Genomic DNA, 21,511 nt, shown 5'->3' with positions numbered 1-21,511 from the left:
TAGTGCCATGGGTGTCCAAATCTTTCTGTCCCTGGATCGTTGGAGACTGGACATGTGACTGAGACCTGTGTCCAGAACCTGTGGAGGTCCTGACGCGTGGACATATATGAGAATTGCCTGGGAAGTTTCAACTTCCGACTGGCAATTCCTCAGCTCCCTAGGGACCCTCCATGAATGTCTCCAACTCTGACTTAGAGTCGGAAACTTTGGGCAGTTCCTGCTATTTACCTGAATAGTTACCTAGGAAATGTTAGACAGAAAAAACCCAGAATAACATCTGGGTAACTACACATCTGATCTGCCAATCCCTCACACTGACCCCCCCGACTACCCCCCTGACCTGAACGAACTACCCCCTCTGACAACCTGAGTACCCCTCCAATCACCCCTCCGAACACCTGACTACCCCCGATCGCCCAACTACTCCCCCGAACCAACCTGACTATTACCCAACCCGACCCGCCAACCTACCGATCAAACCACCACCTCACCCACCCTACCCACCTCACCCCTATTCACTTACCCACTACCCATCTCACCCACCTACCACCTTGTCCACATTGCCCACCTATTACCTCACCCACCTAACACTTCACCCCTACCCACTTACCCACCTCATCACCTACCACCTCACTCCCTACCCACTTACCCACCAGTCACATCACCCACCTACCACCTCATCTCGTCCCCACCCCTATCCATTGAACCATCTCACCCACCATGCCCACTTACCCATTTACCTCACCCACCTACCCAACCTAACCAATCATTTATTCACGCACTCACCCTCTCACTAACGTTCAAACTGTGCACTTAAATTTACCATACGGCAGCTGGTGCCGTAAAAGGGGGGCTTGTCCTATCTTCCCCCGACTCCACTTCGCTTTGATGGAACTCTCCGCATTGCTGGAAAAGCCAGACTCGGAGGGTCCTGGAAGAAACGCAGAGCAGCATTGCATCGGGGGAGTTTTCAAGCGGAGCAGCAGTGAGAAGATCCAAGCCAGCATCTTATAAATCCATCTGAGAGAACAGACAGGGCTCAGCGTAAAACCTCAACGTAAAGACAGCACCTTTGACAGTGAAGCAGTACCTGGCTTTTCTCTCATGTCTCTGGAGTGGGTCTTGAACCCACAACCTCCTGGCTCAGAGACAAGAGTGCAACTGACTTCAACCACAGCTGCACACAGTGCACATAAACCTCAGAAGATACTAAAGTTAAGGTTTAATTTAACTCCTTAGCTATCAAACAAAACTTCCATTTTACATGTGACTTAGTGAAACAGGAGGGCCGTTATGAACTTGTACAAATGCTTGAAAAGTCTAATGTGTGGATTTTGTTTAGGAAGAGCAGCCGATATGGACATGGGAGAGAAAGGGACAAAAGCTGAGCACACTTATCAGGCTGGTAACTTAATAGTACCGACCTCCCGAATCAGTTCTCAGCAGATTCAGTGTGTTAATCTTGTGGGAGATTGGAGGCTGGAGGACATGGTTGGGGTGGGAGTATTCAATACAGACCTTTTGCCTCAAATACATCTGTGCAGTACTAATAGTATAAACGGTGCTCACGATCAAATTTCCTAAAGTCCTTTCCTAAACCGCAGTAACTGAGCAATGAAGTAACTGGCCATGTGAATAGGATCTTCACGTTAGTCAAGCCTGAGCTCTCCCATTTATAGTCTCGAGGTGTTTTTGAACGCGACTGTGAGTTGACCATTCCTTGCCCTCCTTCAGCTGGTGGTACCAGTTTCATGGTGTGTGGTGTGCTTTCACAAGCAGGGGAGACTAGGCCAGCAATTACTAAACATCCCTTACTCCTGACGGTACCTTTCACTTTCATTATTGCTGCTGTGTATAGTCACAGGGGTGGGGTGTGAGTGCAGGTCCAGAGTCTCAACGTGTGGCTTTTACTATAAGAAGGGCACAAAGTGACATGTTTTAAATCTCTGTTGCTTGCCAACATAAAAAGAATGGCTGCACTTGAAAATAATTCATTGGTTAGGGAGCACCTTGGGATATTCTGAAGACATGGTGAGGCACTATCAGTGAAACTGGCTCTTTCTTCCTCTGTCTCCTTTCCTTCCTGTCTCTCCTTCCCTCCTGTCTCCCCTTCCTTCCTGTTTCCCTTTCCTTGGTCAGAATATAAAGAACAGCAGAGAATGACTGAAAGGTTAATTAGGAAAAAGAAATTAGAGCATGAGGGGAAGCTAGCTAGAAATGTAAAGATAGATAGCAAGAGTTTCTGCAGTTTTTTTAAAAAGGAAAAGAGTAAGTAAAGTGAGTGTTGGTCCTCTAGAGAGTGACAGTCGGGAGTTAATACTTGATAATAAGGAAATGGTGGATGAAATGAACAAATATTTTGCTTCTGTCTTCACTATGGAGGATACAAAAAAACATTCCAGTAGTCTAAATCAGGAGATGGAAGGAAAGAGGAACTTGGCGAAATTACAATCACTGGGGAAGCGGTACTGAGCAAAATGATGGAGCTGCGGGCTGACAAGTCTTCAGATCCAGTTGGACTTCATCCTAAGGTCTTAAAAGAGGTGGCTAATGAGGTAATAGATGAGTTGGTGTCAATTTTCCAAAATTCCTTAGATTCTGGAAAGATTCCATCAGACTGGAAAGTAGCAAATGTAACCATTCTATTCAAGAAGGGAGGGAGGCAGGAAACCGGAAACTATAGGCCAGTTAGCTTGACGTCTGTTGTGGGGAAGTTGTTAGAACTGATTATTATAAAGGCTGTAGCTGGGCACTTAGAAAAGTTTAAGGTAATTGAGAAGAGTCAACATGGTTTTGTGAAAGGAAAACATGTTTAACCTATTAGAGTACCTTGAAGGAATAACATGTGCTGTGGATAAAGGGGAGCCTGTAGACATACTGTACTTGGATTTACAGAAGGCACTTGAAGACACATCAAAGGATATTGCAGAAAATAAAAATTCATTGGGTAAGGGGTAGCATATTAGCATGGATAGAAAATTGGCTGGCAGAAAACAGAAAGTATGCATAAATGGCTCCGATTAGCAGGATGTGACAAGTGGGCCTCAACTTTTTACAATTTACATCAATGACTTAGATGACAGAGGCGAAGGCATGGTAGCTAAATTTGCAGAATATACAAAGATGGGTAGGAAAGTATGTTGTGAAGAAAACATAAGGAGGTTGCAGACAGGTATAAATAGGTTAAGTGAGTGGGCAAAGATCTGGCAGATGGAGTATAATGTGGGAAAACGTGAAGCTGTTCACTTTGGCAGGAAGAATAATAAAGCAGAGGATTAGTTAAATGGAGAACAATTGCAAGATTCTGAGGTGCGGACTGATCTAGGAGTTCTAGTGCATGAGTCACAAAAAGTTAGTACGCAGGTACAGCACATGTCCAAGAAGGCTAATGGAATGCTATCCTTTATTACAGGAGGAATTGAACATTTTAAAAAATTTATTCACGGGATGTGGGCTTCACTGGCTGGGCCAGCATTTATTGCTCATCTCTAGTTGCCCTTGAGAAGGTGGTGGTGAGCTGCCTTCTTGAGCCGCTGCAGTCCGTGTGGTGTAGGTACACCCACAGTGCTGTTAGGGAGGGAGTTCCAGGATTTTGACCCAGCGACAGTGAAAGAACGGCGATATATTTCCAAGACAGGATGGTGAGTGACTTGGAGGAGAGCTTTCAGGTGGTGGTGTTTCCATCTATCTGCTGCCCTTGTCCTTCTAGGTGGTAGTGGTCGTAGGATTAGAAGGTGCTGTCTAAGGAGCCTTGGTGAATTCCTGCAGTGCATCTTGTAGATGGTACACACTGCTGCTACTGTGCATCGATGGTGGAGGGAGTGAATGTTTGTGGATGTGGTGCCAATCAAGTGGACTGCTTTTTTCTGGATGGTGCCCAGCTTCTTCAGTGTTGTAGGAGCTGCACTCATCCAGGCAAGTGGGGAGTATTCCATCACACTCCTGACTTGTGCCTTGTAGATGGTGGACAGGCTTTGGGGAGTCAGGAGGTGAGTTACTCATCGCCTTCCTAGCCTCTGACTTGCTCTTGTAGCCACAGTAGTTATATGGCTAGTCCAGTTCATTTTCTGGTCAATGGTAACCCCCAGAATATTGATAGTGGGGGATTCAGTGATGGTAATGCCATTGATAATCAAGGGGTGATGGTTGGATTCTCTCTTGTTGGAGGTGGTCATTGCCTGAAACTTGTGTGGCACGAAAGTTACTTGCCACTTGTCAGCCCAAGCCTGGATATTGTCCAGGTCTTGCTGCAGTTGGACATGAACTGCTTCAGTATCTGAGGAGTGGAGAATGTTGCTGAACATTGTGCAAATATCAGCGAACATCCCCACTTCTGACCTTATCATGGAAGGAAGGTTATTGATGAAGCAGCTGAAGATGGTTGGGCCGAGGACACTACCCTGAGGAACTCCTGCAGTGATGTCCTGGAGCTGAGATGACTGACCTCCAACAACCACAACTATCTTCCTTTGTGCTAAGTATGACTCCAACCAGTGGAGAGTTTTCCTCCTGATTCCCATTGACCCCAGTTTAGCTAGGGCTCCTTGATGCCACCCTCGGTCAAATGCTGCCTTGATGTCAAGGGCAGTCACTCTCACCTCACCTCGGGAATTCAGCTCTTTTGTCCATGTTTGAACTAAGGTTGTAATAAGGTCAGGAGCTGAGTGGCTCTGGCGGAACCCAAACTGGGCATCAGTGAGCAGGTTATTGTTAAGCAAGTGCCGCTTGATAGCACTGTTGATGATCCCTTCCATTACTTTACTGATGATTGAGAGTAGACTGATGGGGCAGTAATTGGCAATTTGACAAATTGGTAATTTAAAAGTAATGATGTTATGCTTCAGGTATACAGGGCATTGATGAGACCGCATCTCGAATAATATATGCAGTTTTGGTCTCCTTATTAAGGAAGGATATAAATGCTTTGGAGGTGGTTCAGAGGAGGTTTACTAGATTGATGCCTGAAATGAGTGGGTTGTCTTATATGGAAAGGTTGGACAGACTGGGCTTGTTTCCACTGGAGTTTAGAAGAGTGAGGGGTGACTTGATTGAAGTATACAAGATCCTGAATGGTCTTGACAAGGTGGTTGTGAAAAGGATGTTTCCTCTTGTGGGTGAGAACAGAACTAGGGGGCACTGCTTTAAAATTAGGGATCACCCTTATAGGACAGAGATGAGGAGAATTTTTTTCTCTCAGAGGGTTGCACGACTTTGGAACTCTCTGCCTCAGAAGGCGGTGGAGGTAGGATCATTGAATATTTTTAAGGCAGAGGTAGATAGATTCTTGTTAGGCAAGAGGATCAAAGGTTGTTGGGGGTAGATGGGAATGTGGAACTTGAAACACAAACAGATCAGCCATGATCTTTTTCAAAGGCAGATCAGGCTCGATGGGCCGAATGGCCTACTTCTGCTCCTATTTGATACGTTCACATGTCTCTCCTTCATTCCTGTCTTTCCTTCCTTTCTGTCTTTCTCTCTTACTTTCTAAGCCCATTTCACACATCTCTGTCATTTTATTGCTGTAAGGGGCTGAGATTTGTAAAATTGGATTTGTAAGGGTTAATATGTGGAACTGTGTAAATAGCGCCTCACATGACTAAGAGTCTGAAAAAGACAATGTTCATGGTTTCAGCAGTGCAACACCTAGTCATGGATAGCTGTATATAGTTTAGTTGTATAAAATAAACCAGTTGTTGTTTGAATATACCAACATCTCAGTAATCATTCAGAAGCTAGACTAACCAACATACAACATGCTGACAAGGGCAATGGACCCAAAACACTGAAGATTCAACTTTCAAGAAGGTTAGAAGTCAGACCTGTAAAAGTGCAGTCGAAACTACAAAACTCTGTAAGATACAATTGAAGAGTTCCAAATCTGCTCCTTAGATAAAGAGTCAGAGAATCAACTTTCAAAGATCATTCAAGGCTGTGCCACAGCATGTGGCAGGCTATGAAGACAATGCTGATCCAGTGATCGTAGACTTCGAGTTGGAGAACCAAGCAAAGATCGTGAAACTGGTGAGCAACTCTCACAAAGGGTAAAACTCAATTTTAATGGTGCACTGTGCAGGTAGCACTGAGAAAACCAGATCCCTACCAAGGGTGGGTTACAGAAAGCCTGGGTCCGAGGCCGGTCCTGTTACACATGGCGACTGCAAAGCAACACAAAAGATAAAAAAAGCGGCAGCAAACGCTCGATGCTCCAAGGGGAGGGAGTGAAGAAATTATTGAAATAACTCAAAGCAAAGCAGTTTTTAACAATTTTGCAGCGTTCAAGAAATCTGGTTTTCCCAGTGCTGCCTGCACAGTGCACCATTAAAATTGAATTTTACCCTTTGTGAGAGTTGCTCACCAGTTCCATGATCTTGGCTTGGTTCTCCAACTCAAAGTCTACAATCGCTGGATCAGCATTTTCTTCATAGACCACCATGGAATAAATACCAAGTGTAGCTGGAAGATCCCCCAGGGAGAGACAGTGGCCACAGCGGGTCTCCATGCGAGGTTGAATAGTGCAGGAAAGCTTCAAACACTGGAAGGATAATTTAAAACTTCAGGTAAAGGCCGTGGATCTTAAACTTATGCTACCCGTGACGTTTGGACACATGGAAGGACCAAACCAATCTCGAAACTGGGCACTTTGGAGAAAAAAATTCTTGAGATTCTGAATTGCTTCAGGATTGGACAGTTGCAATGTGAACAGGTCAACACATTACTTTACTCCATAGGAGAAGCAGCAGATGATGCTATTGCAATACAGGGCATTAATGAGACCCCTGATAACTTTGAAGAAGTCTTAACAGCCTTCGATAACTATTTCCTCGCTTTGTTCTTCCCCACCTGACTTCCAAAAATGTACCCTTCCAACACCCCCCCACCCCCCCCCGCCCCCACCCCACCCGCCCCACCCCCACCCCCCCCCGCCCCCACCCCGCCCCAACCCCCCCCACCCCCCCCACCCCCACCCCCCCCACCCCGCCCCCCCACCCCCCCACCCCCCCCACCCCCCCGCCCCCACCCCCACCCCCACCCCCCACCCCACCCCCCCACCCCTGCCCCCGCCCCCGCCCCACCCCCCCACCCCCCACCCCCGCCCCCCCGCCCCCACCCCCACCCCCCCGCCCCACCGCCCCCCCCACCCCCCCCGCCGCCCCCCCCCCCCCCACCCCCCCCACCCCCCACCCCCCACCCCCCACCCGCCCCCACGCCACCCACCCCGTCCCTGGGCTCACTTGGGTCTGGGCACCATGGCTGCCTTCCTTGTGGGGCTACTTGCAGTCCCAGCAGCGCCCATTACTCCACCTTGGTGCTGTCCATCCCCCCCATAAATTCCAGCCTAGTATTTATTCTGGAATTATTAGGTGTGAACTGAATTTTTTTTAAAGGAATGGTCAGTCCTCAGAGATTAACTCCAACAGAGAACAAGCATTTGTCAAGTAAGGGTGAAAAGTGAATTGGACTAAAGGCAAGTAAATGGAGTTAAGGTACAGATCAAGGGGCTGAATTGCCTGTTACTATTCCTATGTTTCTATTCCTGGAGCTCCTGGCAATCTAAGAGTTAAAGATGATATATATAAAGAATATTCTGATCTTCTGTCTTTGTGACAAGCTTTGCCATTGAGCTAGCAACATTTCTTGCATTTTTTGGCATTCATTTAGCATGCAGGCTTCACCTATACAGCTGCCAAGATGATTAATACACTTTCTGATTTTCTAAAGGAGTATAATTTCTGAGCCACTGCCTATGGGATATGTATGTAACCTCTCGTGTACAATAACTCACCAGCCTCAGGCACTGGGCCATTATTAACCACATTGGCAATCCTTGCACCAATATCCATACAAAGCAAAATATTGCAGATTCTGAAAAACTGAAATAAAAACAAAAAATTGCTGGACAGACAGCAGCTGTGGAGAGAAACAGAGTTAACATTTCAGGTCAGCGACCCCTCATCAGAGCAATACCAATGTTGACTTCAAACACAAGATGGTGACGAACAATGTGCAAGCGAACTAAAGTTGAATTGTTAGATTCATGTAAGAGAGTCATCATAAAAGAAAAATACTGCAGACGTTGGAAACCCGAAATAAAAACAGAAAGTGCTGGAAAAACACAGCAGGTTTGGCAGCGTCTGTGGAAGGTGAAACAGAGTTAACGTTTGAATCGAACGTGACTGCTCTTCAGAACTCTTCCTCTTAATACACTTTATATGAGAGTTATCACCCTGCTTTACCTCGAACAAATTCATTTGGGCCCTTAGAAAAAGTGCTTGACTCACAGGCCCAGTTGCATGAGGCGACTGATAACATTTGGGATTTGCTGCTTCTCTCCATGGCCAGCTCACCTGTCGAGTTTGTAACGGGGCTGTAGAACTCAAGTCACAACCGTTCCAGTTTTTGATTATCTGGACTTATTTTCTCTTGCCCCAAGTTAGCTCACCCCCACCCCCACCCCCACCCCCACCCCCCACCAAACAATTTCGCTTTGCTTTGGACAATGGCGTCTGGCCTGACAAAATTATCCAGAGAGGAGCAAATGAATGAAGATTTTTAAAAATGTATTCATGGGCTGTGGGCATGGTTGGCTCAGCCAGCATTTATTGGCCCGACCCTAATTGCCCTCGAGAAGGTGGCGGTGAGCCGCCTTCTTGAACCGCTGCAGTCCATGTGAGGTAGGTACTCCCACAGTGCTGTTAGGAATGGAGTTCCAGGATCTTGACTCAGTGACAATGAAGGGATGACAATGTGCTTCCGGGTCAGGATGGTGTGGTGGCTTGGAGGGGCACTTGAAGGTGGTGGTGTTCCCATGCATCTGCTGCCCTTGTCCTCCAAGGTGGTAGAGGTCACGAGTTTGGAAGCTTAGGCTGACATTTGAATCTGTAACCACTTGGATTGGGATTCCAGCTTTATTCCATTGTCGGAGCCACTGGGCTGAGTTCTAGGTATGGTGGACAACTCAGAGATTCGACTAAATTCAACCCTGTAAGATGCAGGATGAAAAGGTACCGATGTAGCCCTAATCCTTATGTGGTTCAGGTCCTCAGTGAAGTACTTAAATAATGTAATTCATTTGTACTTCAGTGCCTGTAAAGTAGGAATAGTGTGTTGGTTTGTAATTTTAATACAATTTTAATTCAACATTACTCTTCTTTTAATCTCCTGACCACCTTCTGAATTTGTTTGCCTATTTTTGTTACTACACGATTGTTATTTGTTTGCAAGTTTTCAGCCTGATTACTTAGTCTATATGTGAATTTTTCAATGTAAGTCACACTACAATTCCGACTTTGTGTTGTGAACATGCGAAAATACCGTCACCATTGTCATTATTATTATTATCATTTTCATTGTCTACGCTCTCGGTTACTGCAACAAATATTATGGGTTTAAGTTCCACTGTGGACGACCACATAATCACAGCTGAAAAGTTGTTTTTTTTTGCATAAATCAAGGCCCCTTTCAGGAGAACGTACAAGATCCCAGGGCAGTATTTTGAAGGGGAGCAGCTGAATTCTCCACCTGGTCAATATTTATCCCTCAACCAATATTACTGAAGCGGATTATCCAGCCATTTGGGGGTTATCGCTGATTAAAAATTGACTGCTGCATTTCCTACATTACAATAGTAACTACACTTCAGTGGCTTTAAAATGTGTTTTTTTCCTGAAGTGAATTAAAATGCTTTTCCCATTTTGGCATGTGCTTTAAATGTTGATTTTCTGATATGCGGTGCAACAGCTAAGGTGAATGTGTTAAATGTAATAGCTTTAGATTCCCTCTTTGGGATACAATCCTCAGACAAATTATCTGGTTACTGATCTATTTCTTCTGATCGAAAATTGGCTTCCCTATTTGCCTACGTTACAACTGTGACTACACTTCAAAAATAATTCATGGGGCTGTAAAGTGCTTTGGGATGTTAAAAATCATTGCTAAGTGCAAGTATCATGAGTCTTCCCTTTAAATATGAATCAGTAGCACCCCCCAGTGATCTGTATTTACAGAGGCATCTTTAGTGGTGGCGTGCTCTGTCTAAGGGAGCACTGGTATGGATATTTTTCTTATTTGTTCATGGGATGTGGGTGTCACTGGCTAGGCCAGTATTTATTTCCCGTCCCTAATTGCCCTTGTTCAGAGGGCATTTTAAGAGTCAACCACATTGCTGTGGGTCTGGAGTCATATGTAAGCCATGCCAGGTAAGAACAGCACGTTTCCTTCCTTAGAGGACATTAGTGAACTAGATGGGTTTTCAGTACAATCAACAATGGTCTCATGGTTATCATCAGACTTTTTAATTCCAGATTTTTATTGATTTCAAATTTTACCACCTGCTGTGACAGGATTTCAAACCTGGGTCCCCAGAGCATTACCCTGGGTCATTAGAATACCAGTCCAGTGATAATACTGCTTCCCCCTAAAACAGAGTAATGAATATAAATGTCCTTACTTGACTGCTCAGTTCTCCATAAGTGAAATATTATCAGGTTAACTTTAACTATCAGTTGATCAGATGACTTTGGGTTCTTACTCCTATTCCAGAGATTTAAGCAAATAATCTAAACTGACCCTCCACTGCAACACTGAGCGAGTGCTGTACTGTAGCTAGTGTCATTCTTCAGATGAGACATTAAAGTGAGACCTCATCTGCTCTTTCAGGTAGGAATAACATGTTGCATAGCACCATTTTGAGGAAGAGTAGGGGAGTTTGCCCCGGTGTCTTGGCTAATATTTATCTCTCAAGCAATAATAGTAAAATGGATGAGCTGGTCACTCTCACTTTGCTGTTTGTGGGAACTTGCTGTGTGCAAATTGGCAGGCATGCTTCCTATATTACAACAGTAACTACATGGTCAGACTTTCCAGAGCTAGGGAGGAAGTCAAAAAGTTGAACCTCAAAGGTAGTAATCTCTGGATTTCTACCAGTGTTGTGCACCAGCAAAAGCAGAAATGGGAAGTATGTGGTGGATCAATGCACGGCTTCAGGCATGGTGCAGGAGGGAAGGCTTCAGACCCTTGGGACACTGGGGCCAGTTCTGGGGCAGGAGAAACCAGAGATGGGTCGCTCCTCAGCAGGACTGGGACCAAAGTCTTTGCAGGGTCTTTCACTAGTGTGGTTCAGGAGGTTTTAAACTAAATCGGTAGGGGGATGAGAATAACGTGCATAAAGTAAGAGTGTCGGATAAGATGGCAGTGGTACCTTATTAGATAGGAGCAGACTGTAAAGGACTACAAGGAGGTAAATGCACAAAGTGTGGTGAATAAGGTTGGTGAGCTACAAGCACAAACAGCCCTGCAGAAACATGATGTGGTGGCAATAATGGAAACGTGGCTTAAAAATAGTGAGTACTGATTGTTTAATATTCAAGGACACAAAGTGTTCAGGAAATATAGGAAAGGGAAAATGAGAGGCAGCATGGCAGTTCTGATTAGGGAAGACGCTTCAGTGTTGGAAAGCAAGGGAGAAAAGACAGAATCTATTTGGTTAGAGCTGAGAAGCAAAAATGGTACTATCATGCTACTGGTATTCTATGGGCTTCCAAATAGTGAAAGAGAGATAGAGGAGCAAACGTTCAGGAAAATCTCAGAGATCTCAGTGATTTGCAAGAGCTATAGATTGGTGATACTGGGGAACTTTAATTCCCTAAACATTGATTGGGATAAAGTTAACTTAAAGGGAAAGGAGAGGGAAGAATTTCTGAAATGTATTCAGAAGAACTGCCTTGGCCACTATGTTCTCAGTCCAACTAAGAAGGAGGCATTGCTGGATCTGGTGCTGGAGAATGGGATAGGCCACATGAGTAAAGTGTCTGGTGAGAGAGCATTAGGTTAAGAGTGATTATCTTATCATAATGTTTAATGAGTAATGCAGAATAGCATGGAATTATCTAAATTAGGAGTTATAAATTGGAAGAGAACCTAGCTTCAACAGGATGAGAGGGAATCTAGCAAGGGTAAGATGGACCCAAAGCTTGATAGGAAAACACAACAATGAGTGATCTTTCAGGAAGGGATGTTTCGGGTACAGGCTAGATAAGTTCTAACAAGTGGGAAATGCAGGAGAACCAAACCCAGGGTTCCTTGAAAGTCAAAGGGGATAAAGGACATGATGAAATAAAAAAGAGGGTGAATAATGTATGTCAAGTGAATTCTTCAAGTTACAACCAGGCCAAATATAATAAGTCGAAAGGGGAAGTGAAGAGGCAAATCTGATTGGCAAAGAGAGAATATGAGAATAGAATGGAATAGAATGGTTAACATATAAGGTAACCTAAAAACCTTCTACCGACATGCAAATAGCAATTGCGTTAAGAGATGGAGTGGGGCCTGTTAGGGACAAAGAAGGTGATATATGCTTAAAGACACAGGGAAAGGCTAGAATAATTAATGTGTACATTGCATCAGCTTGTAGCTCACCAACCTTATTCACCACACTAAGGGAGAGAACACTGACAAAATATGGGTAGAAATGGAGATGATGGAGGTAATGGATATGGTGAAGATTGATAGGCGAGATGTACTGGAAAGGCGGGCTTTGCTTAGAATGGATAAGTCACCTGGTCCGGATGGCTTGCATGCCAGGTTGCTAAGGAAAGTGGGGGTGGAGAAATCAGAATGGCTTGCACAATAACCTTCCACACTTCCTGAGATATGAGGGAAGTGCAAGAAGAATAGAGATTGGCAAATATGTCACCCATGTTCCAAAAAGGGTGTAAGGACATTTCTGGTCACTCTAGGCTGGTCAATTTAAACATTAGCGGTGGGTAAGGTTTAAGAAACAACAATCAAGGAAAAAAAGTCAACAGTTACTTTGAGAGGTTTGACTTAATTAAGGAGAGCCAGCACAGATTTGTAAAAGGCAGGTCATGCTTGGTGAAGCTAATTCAATTTTTTGATGTAGTAACAGATAGGCTTGATGAGGGGAATGCAGTGGATGTTGTCTATATGGATTTTAAGAGAGTGTTTGACAAAGTACCACATAAAAGGCAGGTTAACAAAATTGAGATTCATGGAATAGGAGGGTCAGTGTCAGCTTGGATAAAAAAATTGGCTTAAGAACAGAAAATAGTGAGTTGTGGTAAATGATTGTTTTTCAAACTGGAGGATGGTAGACGGTGGTGTTCCTCAATGGTCAGTGTCAGGACTACTGTTTTTTGATATATATAAATGATTTAAATATTGGAATACACGGTAAAATTTCAAAATTTGGTGATGACTACAAACTTGTAGGTCTGACAAACAGTGAGGACAATACGAAACAATTGCAACAGGACACAAATAAGCCAGCAGTTTGTGCAGACAAGTGGCAGGTGGAATTTAATGCAGAGAAGTGTAAGGTGATGTATTTTGGCAAAAGGGATAGGGAGAGGCATAGTTCAAAAAAGTGTGCAGGGACAGGGGGACCTGGGGGTTCATGTGCACCGATCTTTGAAGGTGACAGGACAGGTGAGAGAGTAGGAAGCAAAGCAATGGGATCTTGAGCTTCATAAATAGAGGGATTAAGTATAAAAGCAGACAAGTTACGCTGAACCTTTACAAAGCTCTGGGTAGGCTAGAACTAGAGTATTGCATTCAGTTCTGGCCCTCACACATTGGGAAGGACATGAAGGTCCTTGAGAAGGTGCAGAGGGGATTTATCGGAATGGGTGAGGGATTTTAGCTACAAGGTTAGGTTGAAGAAGCAGGGGTTGTTTTCCTTGGAGCAAAGGAGATTGAGTGGAAACTTGTTAGAGGTGTACAAGATTATGAGAGGTTTAGATAAGGTAGGCAAAGAAAAGCTGTTCTCATTAGCTGATGGTACAAGGATGAGGGAACACAGATTTAGGGGCAAGAGATAAAGGGGGAATGTGAGGGAGGACTTTTTTACGCAGTGAGCGGTAATGGCCTGGACCTTGCTGCCTATGAGGATGGTGGAGGTAGAGATAATGAATGATTCCAAAAGGAAATTGGATGGGCACTTAAGCAAAATAAATGTGCAGGGCTATGGGGATAGAGCAAAGGGATGGGATAGACTGGATTACTATACAGAGAGCTGGCATGTAGTCAATAGGCTGAATGGCCTCCTTCTGTGCCATTGTGACTCTTTGACTTCAAAAGTACATAATTGGCTGTGAAATGGTTTGGGACATGCTGAGATTGTGTAAAGCACCATTTAAAAACAAGTCTTTCTTTTAAATATTATAGTTTGAGTAGACTTACTCTGAAGTCACTGTTTTGAGAGCGAAGGCAACATTACAAGTTCCAGCTGTTGTGTGTGCCTGGCTCCTATCCTGCTCTGATTCCGCTTCTGCCCAGGGGGATGTTGCTGCACATACTCATGCACACTCCTAAGAATTGCAATTGCTGAGTGTTTTGAGAGCATCATTCAGAAAGTACCCACTTAAATTAGTCCTGGTTAAGGTAAGGGATCCCTGATCAGGCTGCAAGCCCCCAGGTGCTGACATTAGACTGGAGCTGCGCATAGTGGTATTTAAAATAAGGTTCGTAAACTGCTCAGGCGTTCCTCTGGACCCTGCTGGGTCCATCCCATACAGCGTGAGACTGCCTTTACCCCCGGGGTATCGCATCCCTCCCACCACCCCACCCCCCCCACTCCCCCTTCTGGAGCTTTACTATCACTCTAGCCGTGCAGAAATCGTGTGGGGCAAATATTAATGCAGAATGACAGGTGGAGTTAAAAGCCCCGCGATGGGTTTGCCATGCAAGTGGCATGCAGCAAGTCTCAGCAGCGTTCATCCCCCAAACTAGGGCAGATTCTAATGTGACAGACAATTAAAAAAAAATGTTTCCCATTCATTCTCCTGTCCGACTTCAGGGGGGTCCGATGTCAGCCCGGCAGGTAGTTGTTGAATTTGCTGGGACAGCGGGCACGGGTTGGGTTGGGTTGGGGTGGGGGGTGGGGGGGGGGGGAACCGGCGGACGCGGGCAGCCTGACAACATCTCACTGAGGATTGAAGAAAAGGAGAAGGTGCTGCCTTTCCACCTCTCAGGAAGGGAGGGTGCAGTTGGAACACGGGGGTACTCACATTTTCTCGGTGTTCTGGGGAAAGGTCGGGATGTGATCGATGGATTTACACGTTATCTGGAAAATATTCCACTCTGAACACTCACACACGCTCGGGCACCGATCCACTGCATCTCCAGCCCGGCTCAATCCAAGGGGGACAGTTGTCCAAGCAAACACATGCAAGAAGAGTAGGACCATCTTTGACCAGGCTCCAATTCACTCCTTTCTGACCAAACCACCTCAAAAACCTGGAATCTTTTTCCGCTTTTTTCTCTCTCTCTCTCTCTCTTTCCGCTCTTTCCCCGTTAATATTTCTCCTTTTCAGACAAAGTTGTTAACGATCCATTCCCCTGACGATCGAATTGAATTTGGCTGATCCACCTCTCGCCGCCAGGAGGCCCCATACAGGTTTGCCAGTCCCACTGACACAGAGCGTTCCGGATCCTGGAGATTGATTGACAGATGATGTCCCCCACCGTCATTCAGCTAATTACAATTGGTAAGGAACAGGATAACTTTAACAATGCAATTTAAAAAAAAATAAAAAAATCTGTTGACTAGGTAAAGACAACACTGGATTTATGATCAAGCTTTGTTTTCAACAAGAAAAGAAAGACATTGCACTCATATGTTCATGAAGGCAGCTCACCACCACCTTCTCAAGGGCCATTAGATATGGGCAGTAAATGCTGGCCCAGCCAGCGTCACCCACATCCTGTGATCAAATTTTAAAAAGCGCCTTTCATGACCTCAGAACGTCCCAAAGCACTTTACAGCCCATGGAGTACTTTTGAAGTGTAATCCTTCTTGTAATATATAACAAAGCTGGTAGCCAATGTACCCTTAGCAAGCTCCACAAACAGCAATATCATAGTGAGCAGATAATCGTTTCTTTAGTGACCTTGGCTGAGGGATAATATTGGCCAGGACACCAGGGAGAAGTGCCCTGCTCTTCTTGGAATCTGAGAAAACAGATCATCCCAAAAATGACATCTCTGACAGTACAGCATTCCCTCAGCACTGCATGAGTAGTGTCAGCCTGGATTACGCGTTCATGTTTCTGAGAGCAAAACTTAAACCAAGGAGTTTCTGACTCAGAGCGTTCCACCACAGAGGCAAGGCTGATACAGGCCGTTGCATGTAATTCAGAAATAAAATCTGGAAAACTGACGACCAGATCTGCTAAGCTAATGTGCCATGAGCTTGCATTGGGGGTAGACAGAAGCAGATACTTCTACGGAGGGTGGTGAACTCATGCAGCACAAGGTACTGAGGCAGAGGGAAGCAAAATATTTTTCCACCATGTAACAAAATCAACTAGAAAGTTCCGGAAAGGCACAGAAAGTCTGCCAGGGGTGTGCTAGTGAATGGGAGATTAATACTTTGAGTAGGTCCATTCAACAGAAAGTGGAACTTATTCAGTTCATGAATGTGTCCCTGGCAAGTGCACTCTACATCACAAATTGGCTGCCATTCCATATATTACAACTGGCTGTACTTCAAGAAGTAATTAATTATCAATTAAGCATTTTTGGGTGTACTGAAATACAATTTATAGCACAGATACAGGCCATTTGGCCCAACTAGTCCATGCCAGGATATCTGCACCACACACGCCCCCCCCCCCACCTCACCTTACTTCACAGAATCATAGCTCCACAGCAAAGGAGGAGGCCATTCAGCCCATCATGTCTGCACTGGCTCTCCTTAGGAGCAAATTACCTAGTGCCACTATCCCTCCTCCCTGTAGCCCTGCACATTGTCCCTTTTCAGATAACAATCCAATTCCCTGTTGAAAGTCTCAACTGAACCTGCCTCCACCAGATTCTCAAACAACGCATTCCAGACCTTCACTCGCTGTGTGAAAAAATTTTTCCTTATGTTGCCATTGCTTCATTTGCCAATCACCTTAAATCTGTGCCCTATGATTCCCAATCCTCCTATGAATGGGAGCAATTTCACCCTGTCCACTCTGTCCAGACCCTTCAGGATTTTGAATACCTTTATCAAATCTCCTCTCAACTTTCTCTTCTCCAAGGAAAACAGTCCCAGCTTCTCCAATCTATATATGTAACTGAAGTTCCTCAACCCCGGAACCATGCTCATGGATCTTTCTTGCATGCTCTCTAATGCCTTCACATCTTCCCTAAAGTGTGGTGTCCAGGACTGGATGCAATTCTCCAGTTGAGGCCAAACCAGTGTTCTATACAAGCTTACAGTAACTTCCTTGATTTTATACCGTATTAATAAAGCCTAGGATACTGTATGTTTTATTAGTCATGCTCTCAACCTGTTCTGCCACCTTCAACGATTTATACACATAAACACTCTCTGCTCCTGCACCACCATTAGAATTGGACCCTTTATGTTATAGTGTCTCTCTGTGTTCTTCCTACCAAAATGAATCACTTCACACTTCTAACCTTACTTCATCTAACCCTATCAGCATGCCCTTCTAGTAATGCAAATTATTTCTTTATATCATATATCATGGTAACATAATGTCCTGACAGCTAAATAGCATTACAAATTCAGTACTATGGAACATTTCAAGGCCAGTGTGTGTGTGAGCCTAGCCAGGGGATTTCATCCTGTAATTTTCAACAACTTATTCTTTAAGACGTGTTGTCCTTAAAGAAAAAAACAGTTGCATTTCTATAGCACCTTTCACAACCTCAGGATGTCACCAGGCGCATTAACAGCCAATTAATCACTTTCGATGCTTGGTCACGCATCAGACAATTTACACACAGCAAGCTCCCACAAACAAATGATGAGATAAATAATCAGATCATCTGTTTCTTACTGACGCTGGTTGAGGGATAGACATTGACCTTATAAGAACATAAGGATATAAGAACTAGGAGCAGGAGTAGGAAATTCAGCCCCTCGAGCCTGCCCCGCCATTCATTATGATCATGGCTGATCTCATTTTGGCTTCAACTCCAATTTCCAGCCCTCTCCCCATAACCTTTCAACCCGTTACTCATTAAAAATCTGTCTATCTATCTCCTTAAATTTATTCAGCGTGCTGGCATCCACCGCACTCTGAGGTAGTGAATTCCACAGATTCACGACCCTTTGAGAAAAGTAATTCCTCCATATCTCTGACTTAAATCTACCACCCCTTATCCTAAGACTATGGCCTCTCGTTCTAGAATGCCCCAGAATTATACACACTTACATTGATAAGGGGTAACCAATCTAGAAAACCAACCCAATCAGAGATATAAGAAGCAGATTGATTCCAACATTCCTTGTACAAGTTTGTTCTTTTACTGGACATGCAGAACTCAATAAACTGTTGAAAGCAAGGTTAATATTCAGTGCAAAACTGCACCAACAAACACAGCTCAAGCTTGTCCTTTAGCTATTCATTATTCCAAAGAAAGTATTGGATATTATTCTGGGCTGATTATTTTCCTCTCCAGTAAACTGTTTCCTCATCATTCCATTGGGGGTTGTGACTCCTTCAGCATTCCACTGGGTCACTTAGTCACGATAGATTCTATAAAGAGCCAGGATGAAGGGTACTGAAATATTAAACTCTGGGTCACTTCTATTTCATTTTGTTCCTCTTGGGTCTTTTTCAGATTGTGAGGAATGTGTGAACTAAAATAACTTGGAAGTATAGTTTTCATTTTCAGTACTGCAGTAGAATTTTAACACAAGAGCGGAGAGTAACGAAGATTCTCTCACAGAATTTGTGCCCATCAGAAGATGGTTTCTTTCGCTTGGCAATTCTTTTCCCTTCTGGAGGTGCCAATTGGCGCCGGTCTGTGGACCCTTTGAGTGATGGCATCTCTCTCTCTCTCTTCCTCTTGGGCCTCATTCAGGCTATCAGATATGACCCTTGACAGTGACTAAGTGAAAGTGAGGGGCATCCAAGCCAAACCCATTCCCATCCTCCCCAGAAGTCCTATCTATAGGTGTGCACTTTCCAATAGGAGCTGCCTGGCGAAAGATCAAGTCAGGGAAACCCCAACTGACCCTGCCAGCCTGACGCAGAGTCCCTCTGAACTTTCCTCTCCAAAGCTCTAAAGGCACCGTCCAATCTTCCTGCATCCCCACTGTCATAAATTCAAGACCTATCAAACTGTCTCCCACTTTAACACATTCTTTCCCAGGCACCCGAAACTATGAAACTCCTTACCTTTATCAGTCTTAAAAAGTTTATAAACTTTTAAAACCCAGGAGTAGCATCACCTATGTACTATCTCCTGATTTACCACGCCCTTGGGTTCTTTTGCCAATTATCGTAAATCTGTGTCCTCTGGTTTCTTGCCAGTGGAAACAGTTTCTCCTTATTTACTCTCATCAAAACCCTTCATGATTTTTAATACCTCTATTAAATATTCCCTTAATCTTCTCTGGTATTAGGAGAACAGTGTCAGCAGTTGAGTCTCTTCATCTACCTCAAGTCTTTCTCATCCCTGGTACCATTCTGGTAAATCACCCTGTCCAAGATTCTTACGTCCTTCCTAAAGTATGACACCCAGAATTGAACACAATACTCTAGCTGAGGCCTAAGCAGTGATTTATAAAGGTTCAGCATAACTTTGTTTTCCGTTGAAAAGCAAAATGCTTAAATCCTGAAAATTAGCTAGTCCCTATTAATCAAGCATCTCACGTGTAGTTGTATAGATGGAGACAGTCAAGTGCTCCACAGGATTATTTTTGGTATTCTAATACTCAGACTGGATAGCTGGGTGGGGAGTGTTTTGCCTGCGGAGGGCAGTTCTCTGTAAACAGGAGGAGATTGGGGTTGATAGTTATTCTGGCGTTCTGCTTGGGGATCAGGGGAATTGGAAAAATGTTTCCCTTTAGAAATGAAATGTGTAGGGTGGAGTTTATGATTATGAAAGGAGTGGGATTGATGAATAATATTGCTTTATCACAATCCAAGCTTTCTTATGTTCTTATTTCTAGTTTTTCAATTATTTTTATATTTAGTATTGGACCTTACATTAGCGGCAGGTTTTGTATTAGTAAATGCACTAAATTCCATTTCATCACTGGAACGGTAAAGTACGCAATTACCATCAACTCACAAGCAACCTTAAGGATTCTTACAGAATGATCCATTATTCATTCCGTTGAGTGGGTATTCATGGAAATAGGTGCTAGCTAGTACAAAAGCTGGCTATATATCAGTGAGTTAACAGAACACGAAATCTTGTCACTCTACAGCAACTTAATCCTGGAACTTTGTTGCAGACCTGTGCAAACTACACGTCTGAGACATGTGTAGGTCTTTGGAATGGCAATAGATGGCATTTTTCTTGAGACCATATCTTTTACAATAATCCACTTATAGTAACTACCTTAACCTTGCTTCAGTCTACTTACTTTTGCCAACAAGATCTCCAGCAACCGTTGAAGCAAACTATTGCTTTGACAGTTGTTTCAAACCAAAGTTGATGGGACGCAACTTAACCATTGAGAAGATTAGCAGGAGAATGCAAACTAAAAGGACTCAGTAGTTTAACTGGGCCATTTTGCTGCTCAGTCTCAAGATGAGTGAACTGATGGCAGCTGTCGGCAAAAGTTTTGAGTCTCATTTGCAAAACTGATTTCACTGCCACAAATACATTCTTGTGCATACTAACCTCAAAAGGAAGCTCAGTTTTGTCACCATTCAGTAATGTTCTACAACAAGCAAAGAAATGGTGCTCATCAGTGTTTTACCTCAAGGAATTCCTCCACAGGGCAATTTAAGTAGAAAGTGATGTGAAACGTGTTTTCAAATTGTTTATTTCTCAGCTGAGTGTCGACCCCTGAAACTATACAAATCTTTAACTTCATTTGCAACTGTTTGGTTTTGCTTTATTTTATTTACTCAGTAACATGCCTAAATTAATAATTAGTTAGGAAATATGCCGCTGGAGGATTAATCAGGTGTAAAGAACCTATTTTTAAAAATTCTTCTTTGACTGTGGCTTTAAAATTGGACTGTGGCTTTAAAAAACAACCATGGCTGCAGTTGAAAAATATGTTCACTGGAGCAGGATGAGGAATATCTATAATGTTGCTATCCTGGAACATAGGGTGCCATAAGAGAACAGGATGGTGCTGGAATGGGGTTCTGGACTAAAGGGAACCGTCTGACGACAGCAGTTTAATTGTCTCCTGACCAGTTGACCAGGGTTTTGTGTGGTAACAGTGAAGGTAGAACAGCTCCTAGCCTGCAAAGAGGAAAGACCTGAAATCTCTCCCTCCTGTGTTTGTAAGGTTCCAGCAATTCTGCTATAATAGCTAGCTGGCTACCCCTCACATCTCTGTAACCTGCTTTCTCTGAAAACTCCTGTCAAGAGGAAAATGGGAAAAATCACCAGTAGAGACATTGAAAAGCAGGTTTTCAACCAGTGAACCACACACTGAAAGTGTTGGGACACCACCTTGTGTCATCAACAATGAACTGCAAGGAATTTGGGAAGATAGCGATCAAAATCAATCCATCTAATCCCATACTCCAGATTGGTACTATTGAACTGCTTCATCTCACCC

At 44.0% G+C, this 21,511-nt stretch overlaps 1 protein-coding gene across 1 annotated transcript in view; it reads right to left on the bottom strand.

The window, feature by feature from the left end:
* Positions 1 to 15,202, bottom strand: part of tshr (thyroid stimulating hormone receptor) — a 77,377-nt gene extending 62,175 nt beyond the window's left edge. Inside the window, exon 1 of the mRNA XM_041214219.1 lies at positions 15,024 to 15,202. Within this exon, the coding sequence (XP_041070153.1) occupies positions 15,024 to 15,202 (179 nt within the window). The remainder of the gene's footprint in view (positions 1 to 15,023) is intronic.
* Between the last annotated feature and the right edge of the window lie 6,309 nt (positions 15,203 to 21,511).

Source organism: Carcharodon carcharias, chromosome 20 (assembly GCF_017639515.1).
Source record: "Carcharodon carcharias isolate sCarCar2 chromosome 20, sCarCar2.pri, whole genome shotgun sequence".
NCBI lineage: Eukaryota > Metazoa > Chordata > Chondrichthyes > Lamniformes > Lamnidae > Carcharodon > Carcharodon carcharias.
This window is presented reverse-complemented; position numbering and strand designations above follow the sequence as displayed.